Genomic DNA, 16,639 nt, shown 5'->3' with positions numbered 1-16,639 from the left:
AGATGAATAAGCAGCTGTAGATGATGCATAATTGGATCGTGATACGTGCAAAAGCATGATTTTGTGGATGACTTTTTGTCAGTTAAAATTTTTGAAAAACAATTAAGCTAAAAAAACAGCACATTTTTAATTACTACTCATGGAAAATTTGCATTCGCTACCTTCCCTGTGCAAATAAGGTGTTTTCATTCTGCTCCTGCGTGTCGAGTTTGAGTAGAATAAAAATAGCTCTTTGCCAGGAGTAAGGGGAAAAAGATGATGGCTGATTGGTGATGAATATGCAAAAAAGCCATGAGGGTCACCTCTAGGTAACACAAATGCTAACAGAGCAGCTGGACATGGTGCACCAGTGTTGCACTCTTCTTCCCTTTAGAATAATATAGTGATGAGACCTCCATATGGGGAACCATCTGAGAAGGCAATTGTGTTAGGAGTCAACAGAGCAGGGTCCACCCCCTCAAATGAAGCAGTAATGTCACTGGAGAAAGAACAGGAGCCGGGGGGGCTTTTTTTTTAATCAAGTTAGGATGAATTTAAAATTGGGCTTCAGAGGGGGAGCTGGAGGACACCTTGGTTTGAGAAACCCGAGTGACTCTCAGACAGGAAATCTGTATGTAATAATGGAAAAAATCAGTGAGATGTTTTCGACCAAAAGGAGCGCATGGAAAAATGCATCATGCGTCTGAGCACACCTTCAGTCACAAAACTTGTTTAGTTTCTCTTCTATTCAGTCCTCCTGCTTAGATGACTCCTTTAGTTTCTCACCATCACTATTGCAATTATTCAACCTGCAATTATTCAATCACTTTTGCACATTTGCAAAGGCAACCCCCTCTTGGTTCGCATTATTTGCTCAAATAAGATTTTAACACACACGGGTGCACCAGTCGCTAATCAGTGTGCATTTTATACTCCAATTAGTTTTCCCAGTGTTCTGCTGTCTTTCAGCTGCTATTGCTTATTTGTGCATTACCCTAGCCCATCTTTATCATAAATATAGATCCAATCACTCAGTATTTCAGTCAAATCACATAGATTAAGTGTTTATTAATCAGGTGAGCAATGCCAAGTGGAGTCTATGCCAAAATCATAATTTTACATAATTAGGTTTTAACACTGTTAATCCCATTTTCAGTAAATGCTTATGAAATGGATGTATAAAGACTGGAAATAGCATAAAAAATTTCATTTATTATATCAGATCACTATATTAAACATGTCTTTGTACACTAGTCTTTGTACAGCAGTAAAAAAATCTCTATCTATAATGAGATCTTAAAAGTGTTAATGAGAGTTTCCTCATGTGGTGCAGAGTATTTATTAAGTTCACACACATATTTGGAGTTTGTAAACCCTCTTTGTCAACAGTCTGCTATAATCCTCCAGGCTCGGATGCCGTCTGGACAAACAAACTAGGGGGCATCTGGTAAGAGGACTCTCACCCAAAAGCAAAGACATCTGACTGCTTGGAGAAAGGAAGTTTGTCCTCTTCTGTTTCTGGAGAGAGCTGCTGGATGATTTCAGGGGCTAGGTGGCACAACCAGCCGTTGGGGATCCTCAGTTTATCTTCTCTGCGGCTGTAGAGAGTGAAAATGTGCAGATGGAGACTTGTCAGGGCTTATTGATCTACTGTATCATGCTGCCAAGCTATTACACTGATTCATTTTCATTATAGTACACTGTAGATACAAAAACCACCAATAAGATGAATCTATAATGCTTTTCAATTACTGTTTCATATAGCTATGAGTGTTATTGTTGCAGTTGCATTACTGGTAAGTTGGTGTAATTGCCATTCTATTTTATAAACATCATCTTTTACTTTTCTGTTTAACTGTTACAGTGGTTTTATCTTTGAAATAAATTGGTGATGTGTAAATGACAGTTTTCAAAGTTTTTGCAAGTCACACTGCAGGAAATTAAGTCTTGATCACAATCTGTGTTAAAGTTTTGAAGCGCATCAGATTGTGGATTTAAAATCCACTGAATTGCAACGCTACAATATAAAAACAAGAAAAGGAGATAACCAAAGACTTGTCATTGTCTTACTCTCAATGTACAGTTCTTATGTTTTAACAACACAACCAAAATATGCACAGCTCTTACCTTATTGGCGTCACTTGAATTTGTGAAACTTATTATGACTAGTGTGTGCGTTACTCATGCTAAGATGGCACACTTATGTTACGCTGATAATGGCAATATATCCAAATGTCAGCAGATGTTGTTAGAATGCTAGTGGGTGAAATTTGATCATTATTCATAGTCACAGTGGTCAAAACTACATAAAGTGCTCTGGCTAGTATTTATCATAATTGTCCAAACAGATCAGCCAGCTGTGAGGGTGACAATTTAATAAAATCAGTGCTTCAAAACAAGTGACAGGGAAATAATCTTACTTCTTTTCACCAGTGTGCATTCTAGATATGAAGAATTTCAGCATATCTGAAGCTCAGAAATGAACTGAATCTGGCCTCCTTAGTCTGCACACAAACAGTGTAAAATTACTTTGCTTTTAAAAGGGATGTTATGTATTGTAGCTAGTGACTGGCTGCAGTGTCCATGAAGATCTTTCATCACAAAAAAGCTCCAATTACCTTCTATAAAACAAGATTATAGGTATTTGGGGGGTTTTGTTAACTTTGGGAATGACCAGCTTTCTCCAGTTTATGCCAAACTAAGCAGCTACAGATCGTAGCTTCATATTTATAATGCAGATGTCACAATGACATCATTTTGCTTCAAATGAGATGCCAACTAAGCTTATTTTTTCAAACAGAAAATGTTGATGTTGTTGCTGTTAATATATTGGCATTTGGTCTGCTTTTAAAAACACTAAATGTAACCACAGATTAAAAATGGCTTATCCCTTTCAACTAGTGCAATTACTACAAGTGCAAGTACATCGTCGTAGTTTTGAACACCATATCTGTTTTAATGATAATGATCTCGCAGTAAGCTTCCAGTATTTATGCTATACAAAACTCATTAACACTTGGCTCTAGTGTCATGATGAATTGCAGATTTATGAGAGATGAACATGCAAAAATCAATATGAATAAAATGCTTTCGTACACTGTATGAGGTGGACTGGGAAGTTTTGCATAAACTTCTGCATAAACTCTGCTGTGATCAAATATGCTCTACACATAAGTTTTATTAGACCAGAATAATTTTTCATAAATTTAAAACTTTTTTTTTTCCACTAACTACCCTTGAAACTTGGGTTCTCTTTCAGAGGCCTGGGAACATCAGGGTCCTTTGCAGCATTGCTGTTCCTAGGACTGTGCTCTTCTGGACAGAGATCTCAGATGTCATTCCTGATACCTGTGTGAGCCACTTGCCCAGTTTGGAGGCCACTGCTTTGGGTGTTCTGAGTACCACGAATACCACTGTTGATTTTACCCTCCTCATTTCCTCTAGCTCCTCTCTGTGGTATTTCTCAAGCTTCTTGTTGATTTTATGTTCCTTCTTCCGGGTATAGTAATCATTTGGTATAGCAATATCTATCTACTATGTCCAGTTGGTTAGTATCACCTGTTTGTCCGTCTGTATCTGGAAGTCCCACAAGATTTTAGCTCAGACATTCTTAACTACCCTAGGGGGCATATCCGATTTTGATTTAGGGACTTGTCACAGATGTTCTTGTATAATATTCCAGCCTGGTGGTCTTGCCTGGTGTGCTAGACTCCAGCCTTTATTGATCTAGTGCTTAGAGCTTGTTCCTGTGCTGCAATAATTATTTTTTTTAATTTTCTGCTGGGTGAGGTATTCACTAGGCACATAATCAGGTGTGGCCATCTTCCTGATTAACTCATAGTTCTATGTTGTTTCATCATGGATAGTGTCCCTAAGACTTTCTCTAGTCCTTGGCCTTCTTCTTTCTGCTTAGCCTTAGTCTCAGAGTTGAGGGGTGGCAACTTCCTTGGAGTTTTCTTGTCTTGATGTCAGTGGCTTCTATCTGCTGCTTTGGCTAGCAGGGTATCTGATCACTGGCACTGCTGATTGCCCAAATCTTGTTCTTCCCATTCAGCTAACTCCTCAGGACTTGCCTTACTCATGGGAGATATTTGGTAATTGCGGCTTTCCTAGCAGGCTCTTCATGACTCCCATTTGCTTGTGGGATTCCCAGGTACTTGTAGCTGTCTTCAGTGTCTGCAATGTTCCCTTCTGGTAGTGCAATCGCCTCCATTCTGATTGCGTTTCCTCTTTTTGTTACCATCCAACTACACTTCTCCAGTTCAACTGTAGATAAAGTATTGCAATTTCAGGAGCAGGAACACGCCTCCAAACATGCTCCTTCCAGTTCTCATCTATATAGGTTCCCTCAGTTCTACAAGCTGTTCATTCTCGTTTACGTGCCTCACCCTCCCTCCCCTTTTCAATCCTTTAACTTCTTCACTTCTATTTAGTAAATGGGGATCTGCCAGGCCCTGGAGCCGCCGCCAGTCCCCTTCAAGGCCTTTCCCAAACCGCAGCTCAATTCATGCCCAAGCATTCAACTTCAATCGGTGGTATAGAGCTTGATGTCATCGATATAGAGGAGAAGGCTGACATTTGCTCTATGCTGTAGTCAGTATCCTAGTTAATGATTTATCTGACGTTATTTAAATCTGTGCAGAACAACAATGGTGACAAAATATAAACACACTTATGCAACTAGCTTAAGGTTTACCTCCAGTGTTTTTCGCCACATCCCCCACTGAATTCCTGTTGAAGGCTCTTAGGGTCCTGTTGATCGGTTCTAAGCATTCCAGGATCCATGTGTGAGACGCCGAGTCATAGGCATTCCTGTAGTCAATCCAGACAGTCCACAGGTTGGTCAGTCTGGTCTTACAGTCTCAAATGACTGATCTGCCTACCAGTAGTTGGTGCTATGCTGATTCCTTTCCAGGCCAAACTGATGAACTGAGCCATGTGCTTGTTCATCTCAGCCACTATGATGCCTGACAAGGCACTAATGCAGATTATCGGCTAGCAGTTGGATGGAACTAGGCCCTTCTGGGGATCCTTGACTATCAGGACTGGTTTTCAGTTAGCCATTCCAGGTGGGTCTCATCCATTAGCAGCGGCCAGATGTTCATGGACCACAGTTAGTTTCTTTAGTCAGTAGGTGTGAATCATATCAGGTCCTGGTACTATCCAGCTTCACACTTGAAGTTGTTTCTTTTATATCTGCCACTCTCATGGTTACTGGGTCCTGTTCAAGGAAGTTGCTGTGACCTTCTCTTAGATTTGCAAGCCAGTGAGCATTGTTGTAACGTGTTGCAATATTCTCCCATATGCTCTTCCAGTATTGCTCTGTGTTCAGCCTTGGTGGGGTTGCTCTCCTATATTGTCCTCCACCACTGAGAGTACACCTTGGATGGTTCAATGGAGAACAGCTAGTTTATTCTTCCGGCTTCTATCCCTCTGGTATAACTGAAGATGTGCAGAGGTCAGTCTTTGGTTGGGCGTTTCTAAGGCCTCAGGTGTGAGCAGGTTGTTGCACTTTCTTCATCACACTTTTACTATAGTTTTAATAATTTTGCTAACTTCCCTTTACTACCTTGAGCTTATAGCAAATCATCCAAAGGACCACTGTTGGGATATATCAACTAGTTGGTTTTAGTGATGGTCGCAGTAGGGATTGTCTATAATGCTGCATTCACATCTCTTAGTAGACTTTCAGAGGGTACTTCATGTAGTCATGTAGTCAGACTCCAGGTTTCCAGCTTAGCCATGATCTTCTCTTTTAGGTCAGCTCCATTAACACCTCCAACCCACCAGTTCTTCTTGGGGCTCTGTACCTAATTTTGGAGGGTGGTAATGATGACATCTCCCCCTGGATCTGATGTCCTGGCTCACCATTGCTGTAGTATAGTATGTGTAGTAGTATGTGTTGTACATTGTCAATATCTAGTTACAAGGCAATTGTTTCTTACAGATGTTGAAACACTGAGCTACTAGTTGTTTCGATGTTAGTCTAGATGTTGGGTGTCATACATATATATTTTTTCATTGGCATGGGAAATAATTTTGAGCATTTTATCCATTGCTGATGGTTCACAGAACAAATAGTTCTGCTGTACTGTTTGTAAGGACCTGGTTACTCATGTTTTCTTTATATCTTGGACATTTCTGTTTAACACTGTTTGAGTTCATGAGGGGACAAGTGTGAAGCTTTTATGGGAACTGTAATTACTTACAGAAAAAAAAAACAGTTTTCAATTATTTGCTCATGAATGTAATCTTAATGACAACCGTTATGTAAATTAGACATGTTGCAACAGAGGTTTTAAAAAACAGAAAAGGAAGCATCACCATTCATTATAATTGAACAGTGTTAAAAAAATGTATGCAGTAATAATAAAAAAGTAGGGTTTAAATACATAACAAGATGACATTTTCATCACACAAATGTGCAGCGTATCCACTGCATGGACCAAAGGTTTTGTTGTCTCTGCACTACACGTGTCAGAACTTTCAGTTTCTCTCCAAGACTAATTCATGTATTGCAAATGCTAACGAAAGCGTTCCTGTCCCATAAGTGCATTGAACATAATTACCTGCCAGCCTGCAGAACTCCAGATATGGTGAAGAGCCCAAAGTCAGTGATGACGACTTTGCCATTGTCATAAAACACATTCTTGGACTTCATGTCTTTGTGTAAGATCCCCTTTGCGTGGAGGTAGCCCATCCCCTGAGGACAGAAAGAGGGAGGGAGGGTGGGACACCTTGTAATACGTGGCATTCTGCTGAAGTGTTTTGGAGAAATCAGTGCAGAGTTATTTTACCTTGACCATCTCTTGCGCAATCTGTCGTGTCTTGTTAACATCCAGGACAACTTTGGCATCTCGCACTACAGAATAAAGTGTCCTGCCTTTACAAAAGCTGGAAAAGACAGTAAAATTCAGGGTTTACTACTCAACAATGCCAATAGGTAATACAAATTTGATAAAATCTCTACATTATTTAGATGTTACAAGTCAATCTAAAATAATTCCTTTCGAAACTTTTAAATGAGTATTTTCAGCTTAGTTTGTCACTGGTTTCCTGTCATTCCAATATGTCTCAATCATGCTTTGTACATCAAAGTTGCAAAGAGAAGTGATTCATGAAGCTTGTAGACACCAACTGATAAGTGCAGGGCTAAAACCTCGTATACAAAGAAGTTAAAATAAAGGAGTCCTGTATTGCTCTCCTAAGAATAAAAGAAAAAAAATCATACAAGATAAGTGAATATGGTAAATGGACTGATACTTATATATTGCTTCTAACAGAGAACTCAAAATTGTTTTGGAATCATATTTTAAATGAAATGGAGCAAAGAAGCAGAAGAAGCAGGAAACTCGAGCTGCACTGTTTTACACACATATCGTGCCTTTCTGTCCTCATTTCATATACCAAACATGCCCTCCCATTTTGGTGGTCTAGTTAAGCTACAAAAAATCTCCAATGTGTCCCTCTTACATGTCAGTGTCCACTACCCAGCATTGCAGCCTACCATTTAAACCCCTCCACTGCCCCAGTATCCACCTGTAAACTCAGGGGAATAGTTAATTATAAACCCCCAATTTTACTTACATATTGATGAGTGGTGAGCTGGGTGCCTAGACTGTGAACACACACTATGCTGTGCTGCTGTAATTAATCATCAAAGTATCAACAAGCGCCTGACATGTTTATAGTCTGTACAATGTGATGTAAACTTAACTGCAGGCTTGAATGAGTCTCTTTGGCATCCCTAATTAAAACAAATATATAAGAAATGAGACCAATACTGACACAGTACACAAAATGGTTAAATTTTCACCTCTCTCCACTTCATCTAATCCTCATCTTTTAAATGTTCAGTGTTACATAAAAAGAAAAAAATACTTGTCCAGAAGTTCACAAGTGTGAATGCATTACTGGAGTTTGAGACACTGTTAGAGGATAAAATGCCATCCTATGAACTAAAAGGGAAGTTCACTGTAAGCCAGAATGGAGCTAGACTGTATTTCAGCTAGACAGTGTGATATTTCTGGAGGGGTGCCATCAAAATGGCATTTTAATAGGCAGCTCAACAAACACCCCCTGCCTCACACTTGAAGCCCTCAACCCCGACTGTGCCATGCAGGTGACCAACAAAGGACCCAAAGCTAACAGCTCATACATATTCATTCCTGAAACAATCTCATGACAGCCTCATTTTTTATATTTAAAACCTCTCTTTACACGTCTTTTATTAAACTAACAAATGCTGGCTGGTTAAATCTAAAGCCAGTTGAATTTTTTATGCATATTTTATGCATATTGAATATCTTATGACAGTTACTTTTATACCTACGGCAAATATGGTATGGATAATCTAGTCTAAGAAGAAAGGGTGTATTTAATGGAAGACAAGATGATGGAAAACTAATGAGTCCACCTTAACATTCTGAAAATCACCTTTGTGCTTCAAAATGAATTATGCAATTTACATGAATAAAATCCAGCAGTAATATCACTGTATCCTCAACATGCCCAACATAATCAACCAACATAAAGGAAACAGTTAAAGGAAAACGTTTCAATCAATATTTATGTTCCTATTAATGCAGCCTGAAATCTTTAATAAACCAGCGTGCTTCGTTTTGCACTTAGGTCTACATGAATAATATGAAGACTGTTTTGTAGTAACTTTTTTAATCCTTGTGGTGTGAGAAGCAGAGTATTAGTGGATAACAAAGCCACCTGTTGCACTGACATTCGCTATTATTTTCAGCAATCACCAGCGGGGATTTCTGAGAAGCAGCCAGCTCACCTGTTAGCTCCCCTGTGCATACAGCAATTTCAACTGGCATCAGATGCAATATCTCAGAAATCATACAACTGGTCATTTAAAACAGTAAATATGATGGAAGGGATTAGTGCATTTGTGCATTTGTGCATGTAACTTTGCTTCCTAAAGCATATTTAAAGTTGTACATTTAGTAAGAGATGGACAGTCCCTTAAAAAAATATATATATATAAAAAAGAAACAATATATAAAAATTGCGAGACTTCCTTGTTGTTCACAGCCTATGTAGATGACAATAGGACGGGCAATAATTTCCTTTTGAACGTCATTAGCTCTGCTAATTAATTAAATGAGAGTACTCCTCGTGATGTTCTTTAACAAGAAAACAACCTTTCTCTTAACTGTTATAAGTGGCAAAATACTTACAGTACTTAAATCTGCCTAAATGTAAACACTAATACATGAAACAATTAAAGAGAGAGAAATCTTCAAGTCCACTCTAACCTCATATTATCTGCTGTTGCACTGTAGTGAAGACAAATGCACTATTGCTGGTTGGTTCATCTATTCAGCAACAGCAGCAGCCTGCTCTAATCATAACCTCTCCACATCCCATTGTCAGACACTCTAAACTCATATTTCTAAAGGAGGGAAGGTCTGTGGCTGATCTAGAATGAATGCTAGGTGACCAGTACTGACTGTCAAAGCCATAAAATGGTCATTCTCTCAAGTTCAGAAGCAGACCAAACTACACATTTTAGAGCTGTGAAAATGATGAACGGATGGATGGATGGATGGACGGATGGACGGACGGACAGACAGTTACGCTGGTTAGAGTTATATAATTTTTTTCCCTACAGATAACCCATATGAACATTTCTACATTTTATCTGCGATTATCCATTTATGGAGTCTCATTATATTGCTTTTTATAATTGCACTGTACTTTCATTTGTTTTTATGGTCAGCATTCTTTTCATTGCCATCTGTATATTATTTTTGCAGCCTGCTTAAAAAGCTCAAATGAACCATTGTGTACTATAACATATTCTAATATAGGGCTATTGATGGACACCATTATGACTGCAATTATAAAGAACAATAGATGTCGTTTTAAAAAGTTCTTCAAACTCAACTTGTATTATTTTAAAGTGGCACTTTAACTGACCTTTTAGGCCATGCAAATATTGTAGTTTCCTTATTATTCAATATTATTTCTGGACATTAAACTATAAGACATGACGTGTTTACAAGTTAATTCTTTAAGGTACTCAGATTACTTTCTCGTTAATTCTGAAATTCAAGTGATTTTTTATTTAGTTTCTAAATTAAGTAATCTGTTGCTGCTAAACTGTTTGCTTGTATCCCTTTTTCTTTGCTGCCACGTAAGAAAACAAAATATAAAATCCTCAGTGCATTTGTTCATGTTTCTCTCCTAGACCTTGACAGGTAGCTACATTCAAGTGTTCATTAGCTGCTTTTTGTAGTGAAGCTCAGCTTGTGAGCCGGTAGAGAGGACAATCACACAATATAGCAAAGTACTTAAGTGTGATCAATGTCTGTCAGAGGTGTAGAGCTTTATCAGGGACACCTTAATTCAAACTTAGATCTTTATCCTTACCTGGTAATGATGGCCAGATGTGGTGGGCTCATGCAGGCCCCCATAAAGAGCACCACATTTTCATGGCGAGTGTTTCGGTAGGCCATCACCTCACGTTTGAAGGCCTTCAGCTGGTCTTCGTTATCACGCTCAATGTCAATTAAGCGAATGGCGACCTCGCCATGCCATCGTCCATGGAAAACCTTTCCAAAGCGACCCTTACCAATCATCTCCCCAATCTCTAGTTGCTCAAAGGGGATGTCCCATTCCTGCAGGAAGATACTGGTCTGACTGGCCTTACGTGGGAAGTTTCGAGCCGACAGGAGCGACAAGTTCATCTCCTCAAACTCATCACCAGAGTCCTCGTCATTGCCTTCCTCATTCTGTGATAAAGCAAAATTGAACTGTGGGTAGCTTGAATTTCTTACACATGTATGGAATCAAAATGCCATTATACACAAAAAAGATAGTGTTAAATCATTCCATGGATGTTTTATTATTTTTTTTATACAAATGCCATTTAAGAGAAGCATAATTATCGGCAAAAAGCTTCTCCAACCCACCAAGCTTTAGATGTAGCAAAAGCTCTGTATTCCCAGGATGAACAGTTTTTATCAGATGGTAATGTCAATTTCCATTTTATATATACATAAATACATAAATAAATCATCTTTCCTTGTAACAATATATATTTTACAATGAGTATAGCATATGATGTGATATATTTTAGCTTATAAGTGAATGTATTGAGTACTATTTTACTTATAAACAGGATTGTATATGTACATTCTTGTATAGAAATACTGTATGTCTGTGTTGCCTCTATATATAATGATTTTTCTGTGGCTGTTTGCACTTGAAATACTGACTGTTTAGACTGTTACCAATAAAAAATAGACTGATAAAAAAAAGGGAAAACAACCACAGGGAAAAGTGGTTGATTTACTCTGATTTGATTTTAAATATAATGCACCGCAAGAGAGAAAATGACCTACTCCAAGGCGCCTGCTGGAATATCATTCAACGCAATCTGCATCACATTTTCTCAAATTATATCATTGTTATAGAAATAGCAATGACGAGCAGCGGCGATGTCTTTTCCTTCTTGTTGCTTTTGACGCATAACTTACCTAAAGGCTCCTCACAGAGCTGAGACAAATTATGCTAAATGAGAGAACAACGCAAATGACTGTGACAAGTGTTGGTGAGCGTGGTATTTAGTCTTCATTCGCATTCACCAGCAATTACACACTGATATTACTGACATAATTGTCAGTACTATCAGCAATGCAAGGACTGAACAAAACTAGATCCACACACGCTGAAAGCACAACAAAGGTCATACTCACGTCTGATGTAGGTTCAACTTCGATTTGAAGCAAAGGGTTGCCCTCATTGCTAAAATAAAAAGGAGGAAGAGAAGAAATATATTCATGAGGAAAAATATCTTTGCAGGTTTTAAATTCTTTATTGAGTGTATACGTTGATTGTGTAGTATTAGTATTAGTATAAGCATGTTCTAAAGCCATCTATATGTATGTGCATCTGAAACCAAAGTATTTCCATCTAAAGCGCTTTGAGATTTGATGCCATATAAATAAAACTGAACTGAGTTAGTATTGCTGTAATATTTGTATGTTTCAAATAGTTATTATATTAAATAGTTTTCATGCGTGCTGGGAGCAGAGATGGTTTTGCGGTAGATATCAGTAATGTAGCCTCTACACATGATCAGACAGGCTGATCTTTATCTGGACGACTATTGTGTGTGCACTGATGTGTGTCATTCCATATGATGCGTCACCACTATAACCTCTAAATCATTTCACAAACAGATAATGAATATGTCTGAATACCATCTGTGGATGGCAATATACTAACGCCTGTGTCATATTAGGTCATGACAAATGTTCAAGTTCTCACAATAGTTTCCAACTATTGAGGAAGCAGAAAAGTAAACACAAAAAAAGAATCAAAGATTACCACAAAAACTACAACAAGAACTGCTGTTGCAGTTTTTTGTCTCTATACCCAGATGAACTGATTGCACCTGCACCTCATATATTCTAATTGGCAATAGATAACTTCTCTTGACACCCTTTCCCCTGTGTGTCTGTCACAAAGACTGAATTGCACTCTGTTTTACAACACCTGGTTGTCTCTGACTAAAAAGTAGGAATTTTCTTTTTTTTTGCTTTTTGTTTTTAAAGTTGCTATTAAAGTATAAATGACTGAATGTCATTTGTGATGCCTTTTGGGTGCTGGAGCCCTCTCCATCGATTAAAATGCCTGTCCAGGGTTCACTGCTGTTGTGTTTTGTTTGTACTTCTTTGTACGACTTTCACAACATTTTTTTTTCTTTTACAAAATTTGTTACTTTGCTGTCAGTCGATTCAACTTCCTACAGAATAACAGCAATAAATCAGTCTCGTGTTCCTGAGAGATTTTGTACAGGCAAATGTGCACATCAGAACCAGTGATTTTGGCCAGTGTTCAACCGATCTCGGTACTTAGCATGAGAATGGCACATGAATATTTTTAAAAAGGTCTGAACCCAGAATCATTAAGCAACAATGAAGCTCTGAAGGTCTGAAATATTTGGTTTTAGTGATACTTTTTGTGCACTTTTAAACAATGCAATAAATATCTGCAGGCAGCTCTGAGACCTGCAATTTAAAAGCTGCATGCCACCTTATTTTCTGAGCCGGTAACCTTTCTATTGTGCTTTTACCTAGACACCAAAGAAGAGACATGTTGTAGATTCAGAATCCCATTATAACACATAAGGTCTTTTATAGAGGCCATTTCAATGACTATGAGATCAGCTGGTCTTTGTGAATAGCTATTTTGTTATTAGATTTGTCTTATTTTAAACTTTAAAAACCAATATTTCTTTTCTGATATTTCTAAATACTAGATACAGATTTATTTATTTTTTACCTCTCGCAACTAGTCTATCTCCAGTGTTTACTTTATTATTAATCGTGTTTCCTTTTGTCAGTGTGTTTTTCAGGAGTTACATTTTATTTTTGTATTTTTTTTTTCATTCTTTAGCACAATTTTTCTAGGCAATGTGTCTTTTTTCACCTAAAAAAGCTTTTTTTTTTTTGCACACATTACAATAAAAAGAATTACTGAACCACAGGCTTTTATGCTGTGAATCATCTGCAATGTCTCAGGAAGCAAAAACACAATGATACTGAGACCATTTAATAGATAAATAACTACAATGTGAACAGGGGGAAATGTAAGAGAGAGGTCTTCTCATTAGTGGCAGCCTTTTTCTGACCCTAATTTTTATTTTCACATTCATTTTATGAGTTTTTAAGTGCATTTGCACCCTGTGCCCTTATTAATTCCTGACCCAGGCGTGTACATTGTCACCTACAGCCACTCACATGACATAAATGAACCCATTTCCCTTATTCCACTCAACCCCCACTGTCCACATAATTGTCTGTGTAACATCAGTGTATAACTCCCCACATTCTATGGTATATTAACACTTGTTCGCAGAGCAACCCTTGACTGAAAAGACCATAGGTGAGGCAGCATATAAAATAATGTGATTCCTGTGGCGCCAAGGGCTGCTACCACCGGTTCGATCTCTGCTCTAATGAGGGAATCCTGCAGGGCGTTCGGGTCTAAAACAGGCCCTCATTAACCCTGAGATGAAGCTATTAAGGGCAAAGAAATCTGCCAGCTGCCACTGTAAGAGCATACAAAGAAGGGACAGGAGGGGCGATAGCATTAATTAAATCAGAAGAATGTGGGTTTTATAACCACGCTTATGCATTCCCATTTGTCAAAAAGGCAGGGAACGATGAACGGGAGAGAGAAAGGGGAAAAATGGAGAAAAGGTGCCAAAGATATGGTTTTTAAATGAGTTTTCTCAAGAGATTCATGATTCCTAAATATTTAGCTGTATGTGAATGCCCAAATCAAGAATAAATACAGATATATTATATGTTAAGAATCCAAGGTGAATTATGATGCATTTATTGACTGAAACTAATGGAGAAATTTTTGGGGGGCATTCAGGTCAGAGTGTGCAGCCTTATGAGTCAGCTAGCATTTCTCAGTAGTAGTTGTACATTTTGTTTACTTAATTTACTGTAGTTCATGCCTTTTCATAACTTCCTACAAGCTGGCTCTGGTAGAAGTTATGAACATATTTCTATGAAAAGCAAAAATAAAATACAATGTCTCAAACCTTGAATGGTTAATATTGGGGGAACAGGTAATGACTCCTCTTTCCCCAAGAGAGAGTACAAGGGGCTTTTCTTTGTCATTTAATTAGTGTTTTATATACAGTCTCCTGCTGCTCTGATTTCAATAAATGTTAAAACCCCGTTTTTCTTATTGACAAACAAACTAATATCAAGTCTTTTAGTTCTTAGCTGTCACAGTCACATGGGTGTTGTTAATTGTTAAAAGCCTAATAACAAAATAGTTGGCTTTTCATTGTGGGCTGTACACATCTTCCTTTCCTGTATACCATTTGGCCTGTGAATAAATTCAGTCTACTAGTCTCAATAATAATGAATATTTTGTCCTCAGTGAGATGACAAAATTTGCCAGCTGCAACTCATTCACAATCAGCCCCGGAGTGTACACAGAGACCAGTATAACAACAAAACAAAACTCATATGCATGCATTTGGAGCACCTTGTGAAAAACTGACAGTGAAGCTTTACAGCTCAACGCCTGAATGTGGTTTCAAGATACAGAAAACAATATTTCGCATCACATTATAATGATTATGGTAATGAATGCAATGCTAAATGCTAAACTATCCCACACATGGAGTCTATTGTTATGTATGCATGCCATTATTTTTGTATGATTCCTATTATTTCCAGACTTCGCCTTCCTGTTTTTTAATCTCAAATCTGGCAGCTGCTATATAAATGAGGCATGACGACATCAAAGACAGCTTGTACATGTACAGCCCCGTACCTCAGTGTAAAAGTCATACTTTAGATTTTTTTCCCAGTCTTACTACCATGTTGATTTTTTTTTAAATAAAATTATTTGTTCTTGATTAATCTACTCCAGTCAGCATGACCTGTATTTCATCACAACTGATCATCTTCCTATAGATTCTTGCCCCGTTTCATGTTATACATTGAGATCTGATTTAATTAACATCTGGGTCGAGAGGCATCTCATCACTAATCCTTCTCTTCCGGTTGTCTTCCTATGACCACTGGCTTCCTCAAAGAGCTAGTGAAAATCCACTTGGCATCCCAAGTGTAGCGTGAACTAAAGGCCATGCTAACATTAGTCTCTGAGTAATCATCATGTCGTCCCTCGCATTGAAATTGCCACCCAAATATCTGTGCTCCAATAAGTTCGACTTGGCCTCTGACCAACTACCACAGAGAGAAAGGGGGAAGAGGGGAGGAGGAGAAGGAGAGAAAGCATGCAGATGAGGAAAAGGCAGACTGACAGAGAGAAAAGATGATTGGTAGTACTTTCTTTCTTTAAATGTATTCATGTGGTTCTACTGAACTATGTCTGTCATTGATTTTACTTACCCTGGTTCAGAAAGAACGGGATGCAGAATGACCTGCGGAGCTCGGCTGGGAGGAGCCTCGGGAGCAACATCTGGAAGCATTCGAGTTACAACACATCAAATTAACAAATTGAAACAAAACTGCATTCATTAAAAGTCATTTTTAACATTGGTGGTGCTGCTTATCATGTAATAGAAAAGCTAGGGAACACCAGCTACAACAGAGCCACAGTGGTGACCGAAATACCAGCTGTGTCAAAACTGTGATACTATTACACAAGGCAAAAGAGTTTTTCTTTCCCAGTAAAATGCAGTAGTAGCAATGCTATCGTCATTGTAAGCCTTCTGTTTTCAGCTATCATTGCTAACTATCATAATGGAAGAAGGAATACTATTATTCCGACTGTTGTTGTGATTTGGCGCTATATAAATAAAACTGAATTGAATTGAATCATGGTGTAATATCCTACTTGATGACACAAGGTAACTCTTCCTACTGTACTTTGGAAAAAATAATTAAAGCATGATGTCATCTACCATAGGGCTAATCCTGTGGGATTGCTATGAGTAGGTGAAATCTGATGCCAAATTATAAATTAACTCCCATTAACCTCTCCCATTAAACAGGATTTGAAGACTTCCAGGGTGCCTGTGAGTACATGGAAATTTTCAAACACACTTGGCGCCTACAATACTTACTCACACAATGAAATTATGATGTTCATTATGTCAACAAAAAGACTGACTGCCATTCTGTTTAAAGAGCACCTAAAA

General features: G+C 38.1%; 1 protein-coding gene across 4 annotated transcripts in view; it reads right to left on the bottom strand.

Moving 5' to 3' along the window:
* The window catches only part of ksr2 (kinase suppressor of ras 2), a 122,425-nt gene that overhangs the window by 15,790 nt on the left and 89,996 nt on the right, over positions 1-16,639 (bottom strand). For 3 of the 4 annotated variants that reach the window (XM_085181029.1, XM_085181028.1, XM_085181030.1), the window contains 6 exons: positions 15,888-15,957; positions 11,697-11,745; positions 10,369-10,730; positions 6,777-6,873; positions 6,549-6,682; positions 1,443-1,577 (listed from right to left, as the gene is read on the bottom strand). In XM_085181029.1, coding sequence (XP_085037155.1) covers positions 1,443-1,577; positions 6,549-6,682; positions 6,777-6,873; positions 10,369-10,730; positions 11,697-11,745; positions 15,888-15,957 — 847 coding nt within the window. Of the gene's footprint in view, positions 1-1,442; positions 4,034-4,232; positions 6,683-6,776; positions 6,874-10,368; positions 10,731-11,696; positions 11,746-15,887; positions 15,958-16,639 lie in introns of those variants that run through there. The other variant, XR_014877324.1, reaches the window with a different exon arrangement.

The sequence above is a fragment of the Neolamprologus multifasciatus genome, chromosome 12 (assembly GCF_963576455.1).
Source record: "Neolamprologus multifasciatus chromosome 12, fNeoMul1.2, whole genome shotgun sequence".
Classification (NCBI taxonomy): domain Eukaryota; kingdom Metazoa; phylum Chordata; class Actinopteri; order Cichliformes; family Cichlidae; genus Neolamprologus; species Neolamprologus multifasciatus.
The sequence above is the reverse complement of the archived record's forward strand: the minus strand, read 5'-3'. Positions and strand labels throughout refer to the sequence as shown.